At 35.3% G+C, this 8,699-nt stretch overlaps 1 protein-coding gene across 1 annotated transcript; it reads right to left on the reverse strand.

The window, feature by feature from the left end:
- Window positions 1-5,745: 5,745 nt before the first annotated feature.
- Window positions 5,746-8,454, reverse strand: LOC124946317. The gene is made up of 2 exons (XM_047486878.1): window positions 8,182-8,454; window positions 5,746-7,290 (listed from the first exon to the last, which is right to left on the reverse strand). The coding sequence occupies exon 2, from the start codon at window positions 7,255-7,257 to the stop codon at window positions 5,746-5,748; it is 1,512 nt and encodes a 503-aa protein (XP_047342834.1). The 5' UTR covers window positions 7,258-7,290; window positions 8,182-8,454.
- Between the last annotated feature and the right edge of the window lie 245 nt (window positions 8,455-8,699).

Raw genomic sequence — 8,699 nt, forward strand, 5'->3', positions numbered from 1 at the left:
CAAATTGCTGGCTGAAAATATAAGACAGAAGCTGAAGCTCTCTCTTTCTAATTGAATCACCAGATTTCTACAAGTTTGATTTCTTGAATTAACTTACTCTCTCTAGATATTTTATTCTTAAGTGTATTTTGTAAATCACTACGTGAAGTTGATAGATAAGTTACTGGACTATTTGATAGTCGTTAACAGTGTGTTGTAAGTTGAACAAAGGTTGTTTTGTTCAACAGAGAGTTAGCTAGATTAGTGAGTTGTATTCGTCTCAAAGTATCTAGTGATATCCTTCCGTTTGTTGAAAGAAGGGGTGACGTAGGAGAGTTTGCTCCGAATATCCATAAACAACTCGTTGTGTTCTTTACTTTCTTCCATTCATTTTTCATTGGTTCAAAGCTTCAAATCCGACGAACATTTCCGCACTTGAATCTGTTTCAAGAGTTTGAAGTATTTGCGAAGAATAGAAACAGATTTTAACTTCTAATAGAGTTAAAATCGAATTGAAGTGTATAAGTTGTTATCAATAGTCAGACCCCCATCTCTATTGATAAAGATCGAGTAGGCTAGATCTAAGTGGACTAGTGAAGATAAAAAAAGAACAACTTTGAAAACATAGCAAAAGACATCCTCTACAAGACATTGGATGATAACATGTTACACAAGATCATCGCATGCCCCACTACCAAAGATATCCGGGAGAAGTTGATTCAACTGTGTGAGGGCAACGAGCAAACCAAAGAAAACAGACTCATGGTTGCCACACAACAGTTCAATAAGTTCAAGATGCGTCCTGGAGAGACGATGACTGAGTTCAATGAAAGATTCTGTAAGGTTATCACTTCTCTATCCACTTTGGGCAAGACTTACAGCAACAGAGAGGTTGCGATCAAAGTTATGCGTGCTTTGTCTAGAGAGTGGGATATAAAGACGATGGCAATGAGGGAATCTAAAGACCTCAACAAGATAGAGCTCTATGATTTTTTAGTCGAATTGAAGGACTACAAGTTTGAAATAAATTTTAGGAATGAAGAGGAGCACCCCACATTCACCATCATAACAAAGGCATTGGTGACCGCTGAGGAGCCACCTACTGCCACTACTGTGAAGGCTGCTGCTAAGAAGATTAACAGCGATGCCATGACTCTTTTCATGAAGAAAATCTGCAAATTCATGAAGAAGAGACACTTCAAGGAAGGAAACAGCAAGCCGAAGCGTGATGAGAAAAAGAACAAGAAAGAGTTGAAGACTCTCATGGCGGCTAAAAACAAAGCCAAGTGGGCCGATAGTGACTCCGATGATTCATCATCCAACGTTAGTGATGATGAAGAGGTCACTTGCTTCATGGAAAAAGAAGAAGTTGACTCTGAGGTATTTGATTTCTCCTCTGAAGAATTCTCAAGAGATGAGTTAATTATTGTACTCAATGACATGGTCATTGAGTACAAGAAACTGTTAGACTCTTTTGATGAACTAAATTTGAAAAACGAATCTGACAACTCTTCTTCATCTCAAATTTCTGAACCAAAAATTTCTGAAAATAAAATGGTTGAGCTCTCATCTAAGAATGAGACGCTCAAAGAAAATATTCAAACTCTATCTTCTAAAAACAATCGATTAAATTATATTCACTAGTGAAAAATTAATTATTATGGAGGGCAGAATCTCTCGGAGAAAGTATCTGTGCCTTCGGTGATACTATTCACCGAGGGCAATAAACGCCCTCGGCCTGTCTCGGTGAAACGACTGTCGGAGAAAATAAAAAGTATATTTGCGAGGGCAGTGGAAGTCCTCGGAGAAAGAATATAACCGAGAGCAATAAAAGTCCTCGAAAATAATAAAAGAGTATTTGTGAGGGCAGTTCAAATTCCCTCGGAAAAAACAAAGGAGTATTTGTGAGGGCAGTCAAATGCCCTCGGAAAAAACAAAAGAGCTTTTGTGAGGGTGATTCTAATGCTCTCGGAATTTTCTTTATTTTATTAACAAAAGCATTTAAAATGCTCTCGCCTATACTTTTTTTTTAAATAAAACATTTAAAACCGAATTTTACTTATTTTATACCAAACAATTTCAGACCTGCTAGATACACATATTATAAATACTTAATTTGATATACCAAAATCCCAATAATCCAAAAATACAATTATCCAATAAACTTCAATCTTCAATTAATTCAACATTATAAACCAAAATACCAATTAACCCAAAAAAAATCATATACCCGATTGATCCGGTGGTGGAAGTGGAGGATATCTCGCCATAAACGCCGCCAACTGGTTCTGAAATTCACGTTGCATTTCTTCCCTTTGTCTTTGTGACTCAAGAGCTTATCTTTCAATTTCAATTTGCATTTGTCTTTGCGCCTCTTGAGCTTCTCTTTGTGCTTCTTGTGCTTCTCTTTTAGCCTCACGTGATTCTCTTTGTGACTCAAGAATTAAAGTCTCCAATTGTTCTCTTTTCAAAGCCTCCTCTTGTAATTCACTACGCAACTTTTCCACCTCTTGCTCACTCCGTTTAGATTTGCTTCCACCACGCAAATCTCCTCTAAACTAGGTGGGCCTCACACCGGTACCCATTCCAATGACTCTCTCGTGCCTTTGTCGTCCAAAAACATTCTCGGTCATCTCATAATCAAACATTTCGGGATTGCTTTCGAGCATTTGACGCATCACATCCTAAAAAAAGAAACAATAGTTAATTAATTATAAATCAATAAATAAGTCAAATATTAAGTATACACTTACAATTTTCTCTTATATATGGGGATCCACCACACGAGTAGGGTCTTCACTTGTTCCTTTTTTACTGTGTGTCTCGTAAAAAAGTTCAATGTGTGATGGCGCAACACCCGTACTCCTCTCCTATTAAGATTAAAATGTTAGTATTGTTAATTATCAAAATACTATAACATATTATAATGACTATTGAATAAATATATTACCATTTTTGCTGCCACCTGAGAGAATGACACACTCCCCGCATGATGTGTCATTCGAAGATTCTTCTAATTTTGGGAATTCCTCTCACTTCTTACCTATTTTTGAAAACATCAATTAATAATTAAATAATTAAGTTATAAACAATGATGTATAAAGTTTAGAATTTAAAGATTCACTCGGAAATCGTCTCGGAGAAAGTGACGATCCAAAATGTAATTCCAATCATCTTCCGTATATTCATTTGGTTTGTGTGCTTTGATAGCTACTACATCCCCATTATGAACTTTAACGTGATTTCGATTGATATCACATCGATACCTATCCCAAACCACCTTAACATGGTCCATTATATGTTTCCGATAATACTTAATATGTTCCGGCACTGCCTCAAAACGATTCTGTAAAGACACGAGATTAATTATTATTATGTATTAAAGAATCAAAATTAATATAAGATATTAACACTTACCGTTATCGACTTTCTAAAGATGCTCTATGTCGGTGGAGCTCAAGTCTGGCCAATGTAGGAGACGATGTGATATCACAGTCGGATCCCGAACCACAATCCCAATATGTCTAGACCATATAGTGTCATTGTCGCAACACACTCTCCCATTTGGTGAGAATTCTATTGTTATTTTCTCACCCGCGCTCAATTTCGAGAGGGCCGTGTTTTTATTTTTGCCCCGACCCTTTCTCTTTGATGTGGAACCTAAAAAAAATTATATAACATTAGTAAATGAATTTTTATGTATTCAAATATTATAACTTATACCTTCAGGCTGGGAGGATGATGTCGTCATCATCTCAACCTCCAGTAACGTCGGATCTACATGGTCGGGTGTGTCATCTGGCTCATTAGAACCACCCGCCTCGAGGAGATCGGTGCTCCTCTGAAGATCGGATCTCCTCGGGAGATCGTCGAGATTCCCAGACATGCCCCTTTTATGTTTCTGCTTTGGTGCCATCTCTGTTAAAAAAAAGATGTTACATAATTTTAACTAATTAAATTCAAATAAAATACAATGAAACCTTAATTAGATGTTCGAATAACGTGGGTTTATTGTTGTCACAATTTTCCAACCAGGCCTTGATGCCATATCTGGAACGTAGACACTTGTTTCGCTTGACTTGCTAAGATAAACGGTTCATGATTCTGATTTTTCAAAGTGCGGTTCACATTAACATTTGTAAAACCATATTTGTCTATTTTTATTCCCCAATCTCCCGAATGGACATCAAACCATTTGCATTTAAAAAGAATCACTCGTCTTCCACTAAAGTATTCGACTTCTATAATGTCCGTCAACACTCCGTAGTAGGACAATGTTTCGGTATCATTGTTACCCAATACAGCAACACCACTATTTTGAGTTGTTAAACCTTCATCGTGTCTCTCAATGTTGAATTTGTATCCATTAATTCGACACGATACGAATCTCTTCGCATAATAAGTAGGACCACTTCCTAATATTCCTAGATCCTCAGAAATATTTTCTCCAAGTTGAGAAACCTAATTAGAGATAATTAGATTAGTAAGTATAATGTAATACAATAAAATTATATATATTATTGTAACTCACTCTTGTCTTGAAATAGGCTACGTAACGTCTATCACGTTCATCAATTGGTATGGAATGATTATCATATTCTCGGTTGAACTCACTGCATATCAATTTGAATGATAATCGGTCAATCCATGCATGTAAATGAAAAGATAAATATATAAGTAATATTTTGAGAATTTACTTGTAAATAGGTTCTACCTTCGGACAGTTTTTTAATATGTATGAATGAGCTCTCTCTTGATCACCCGATTCGTACGTGTAACTAATTCCCTTTGATAACTCTTCTAAAAATATAAATACAGATAGAGTTGAATATCGCACTGAAGTACACGGAGGATCTTGATCTTCCCAATATCTCGCACATAAGCTAATACTTTCATTCACTAGATAACTCTCACTAATTGAACCTTCGGGAGAATTTTTATTTCTAAGATAATTCTTCAATGTACCCATATACTGCTCAATAGGATACATCCATCGATAGTGTACGGGTCCTCCAAGAAAAGCCTCGAACGCCAAATGTACAGGCAAATGAACCATTATGTCGAAAAAAGATGGTGGAAATATTTTTTCAAGCTTGCATAGCGTTATAACAATATCAAGTTGAAGTTGGTCCAAGTCATGTGTATTCAACGACTTACAACATAATAACCGGAAAAACTTCGATAGATTCACAACTGCATCGTAGACATCTTCCGGAAGTAAGCCACGTGTTGCTAGAGGAAGAAGATATTCTAATATGATATGACAATCGTGACTCTTTAAACCCCGAATCTTCTTCTCATCCAAGTCAACACATCCCCCAATGTTAGAACAGAATCCTTCCAGCATCTTCAATTTCTTAAAAAATTCACAGAATTTTTTCTTTTGATTAAGAGAAAATGCGTATGGGGCAGCGGGACATTGGAGAACTCCATTGACCTCAACGGGATGTAACGAGTGTTTTATGCCCATCAATTGTAAATCTTTCTGAGCCTTCAGTCCATCTTTCGTCTTCTCTTTCACATCCATCATTGTTCCGACAATGCTATCGCAAATATTTTTCTCAATATGCATGATATCTAGATTATGTCTCAACAATAGACTTTTCCAATATGGTAGAGTAAAAAATATAGATAATTTGTTCCAATTATCTCCTCGCACATCATGACGGATTTTCGATTTTTTTGAACTTAAAACAACGTCTTTTAAACTTTAAGCTTGCATGTAGCATTCCGTACTTGATAATAGTGAAGGGGTCGTTCGATATTCTATATTACCGTCAAAGGTTTCACGTTCTTTCCGGAATCTGTGGTTAGGGGGAGGAAACGCCTATGACACATATAACACTCTTTCTGATAATTGGTCAATCTCATTGAAGCGGTGCCAATATTACAACACGGACACGCAAATTTTCCCTTAGTACTCCAACCGGATAGATTTGCATATGCAGGGAAATCGTTAATAGTCCATAACAGTGCAGCATGCATGTTAAAATACTCTGAAGTTGATGCATCAAAAGTTCGAACACCTGTATGCCACAAGGCCTGCAATTCCTCAATTAACGGTTGTAGAAAAATATCAATCGCATCACCAGGACTCTTAGGACCGGGAATCAACATGGATAACATGAAATTATTTGAGTCCATGCATATCGTCGGTGGTACATTGTAAGGTATTAGAACAACCGGCCAAATGTTGTACGATTGTTTTCCATTAATAAATGGCTGAAACCCATCACTAGCCAAACAAAGTCTTACGTTTCGGGGCTTTGAAGAGAAATCGATGTAGTGTTCATCAAACGACTTCCATGTTATAGAATCTGCGGGGTGCCTCAAGAATTCGTCGTCTACTCGACTATCTTTGTGCCATCTCATTAGTGGAACCGTTTTTGAAGACATATATAACATTTGCAGCCTTGATGTCAATGGAAAATAACGTAGCACCTTAGCTGGGATGTGTTTTTCATTCTGTTTTTTCCGAACTACACCACTTGACTTATCAATCTTCCATCTCGAGGTGCCACACACCTTACAACGTTGCAAATCATTATCCTGCTTACGGTAAAGCATACAATTATTATTACAGACATCGATCTTTTCATATGTAAGACCGATATTTGTAATAAATTTTTTACACTCATAATACGAATTGGGTAAATGAGAATTTACTGGTAAAATCTCATCTTTGAGCAAATTTAGCAATAGGTCGAATGATGTATTTGTCCATTGACCAACATTCTTAATATGAAGCAACTTCAATAATGTGGAAGCCTTTGAAATTCGAGAACCTTCATACAAATGCTGCTTTGAATCATCCAACAATTTGTAGAATGTTTTATCATCGTTAACCAAATCTTCAGAACTAGAGTGTTGAATGTTGGGATACAGATCATTGAGAATATCTTCCATATAGTGGTCATCAACATCATTATCAATATCATCAACTGCATTATCTTCTTCTATGATATTCTCGTTAACATCGTCTTCGTTATTTGATTCGTCATCAACATCATCAACGCCATCATCAACAATATCATTTGTGGAGCTTCTTTCACCGTGAAAGCACCAAAATTCGTAGTCCATTCTTATACAGTGTATAATTAGATGTGTCTTCACAATATTAACACTCTCATAATTTCGATTTGCACATTTAACGCAAGGACAATCAATATTTTCTCTTCCAGTAGAGTATTGAGCAAAGTTTATGAATTGTTCAACGCTTTTCATATATTGTGGATGATCTCGACGTAGTAGCATCCAACTTTTGTCCGGAATTTCCATTTTCAAACGTCGATTAGATTTCTTAACACCAAACTAGAGTTATATTGAAAAGAGTATTAGAAATTAATTAATCTCAATCATTTGAAATGTTAAGTTAAGATATTTTAAACTTAGTGATAATAATTTAGTAACACAATTTAACTAAATAAGGTATCTATGGTGATTATAATAAACATCATTTAACATATCAATAATGTCAATATCGTGTTACAAGAAAAACATACCCAATTGGTATGGAATAATTATATAGTCTAATTATCCCAAGTTTTTCAATCAAAGTGTTTTCAATAAGGCAGAAACTTAGTTTTTCAAGTCCAAACTCAATGTCTAACAATACAAAGTTAGTGCAAACTCAAATGACACTACCAAATTACAATAACTACCAAAGTTTTTCTAACCTTTAAGATGTAAATAAACACTATCAAATTACACAGCTAACAAATTACAACAACAAACATATATTCCTGAACTACAAATCATTTGAATGTTAGACTATGAAAATATACTATTAGACCCTATTAGGAAACACTTGTTAGGTATATAGATGTTTCCACACATGGGAACAAAAATAAATTTATTATTTTTGTCGGCGTTCAATCAACATGTAAACAAAATGAATATTCTAATTGCAAAGAGACATTTTATCAACATTTTTCTACAGAAGAAATTGCAAGCTTATGGTGAAGGAATTATTCATCATATCAAATACAATATCAATTAACCCTCACGCATTTTTCTTCCTATGTTTATCTCAGTGGCACACACATAAATTACATTTTATGGTCATTGAATGATAGATGTTCAAGAACTGTGAAACTAAGATCCTACAGTGATTTTCAGTAAAACCAAGTGGAAACACAAAGACTAAACTCAAAGAAAATTTAACAGGAAGGGAATTCATGTAGTCAATTTAAATTCACATACTTTTTGTAAGGTCTTTCTCCTTGGCTACTGCTATTCTTCGGAGCTTGGCAGCTTGTGCAAATGTAGAAGGCCTGATGTCAAACAAAGACCAAAGCAAAAGAAAATCATTTTACATTCAGTGTTTAACGAATGAGATAAGGAGGGAGGTGATGAACAACCACATTACACTATTTATGTTGACTGATGCCTTATATTTTGTAGTTTTGTCAGAGTTTTACTGCATGATTTAGGGCATATTTTAAACCAAAAGCATTCACAAAATAAAGCAACAAGAAAAGGTCATTCAATCAAATACAGAAACAAAATGACCAATGGTTATATGATGAGAAATGCTGCTGCAAAATGAATAAGAGAATAACCAACACAATCATACATATTTTCAACAAAAAGGCCAAAGCTGTGAGTAGCAAGGCTCATTTCAACTATATAGAAGGTATGTATTATAAAAAATCAGTGTCTAAAGATAGCTAGGTTTCCAATGAAAACATAAATTTTCACTTTTCACAAGCTAAAATTCA

The sequence above is a fragment of the Impatiens glandulifera genome, chromosome 7, assembly GCF_907164915.1.
Source record: "Impatiens glandulifera chromosome 7, dImpGla2.1, whole genome shotgun sequence".
In the NCBI taxonomy this organism is placed as follows: domain Eukaryota; kingdom Viridiplantae; phylum Streptophyta; class Magnoliopsida; order Ericales; family Balsaminaceae; genus Impatiens; species Impatiens glandulifera.

What these genes read in the sequence shown, in the direction of transcription:
- LOC124946317 (XM_047486878.1), bottom strand. Translation starts at nt 7,257, where the DNA reads ATGGAAATTCCGGACAAAAGTTGGATGCTACTACGTCGAGATCATCCA.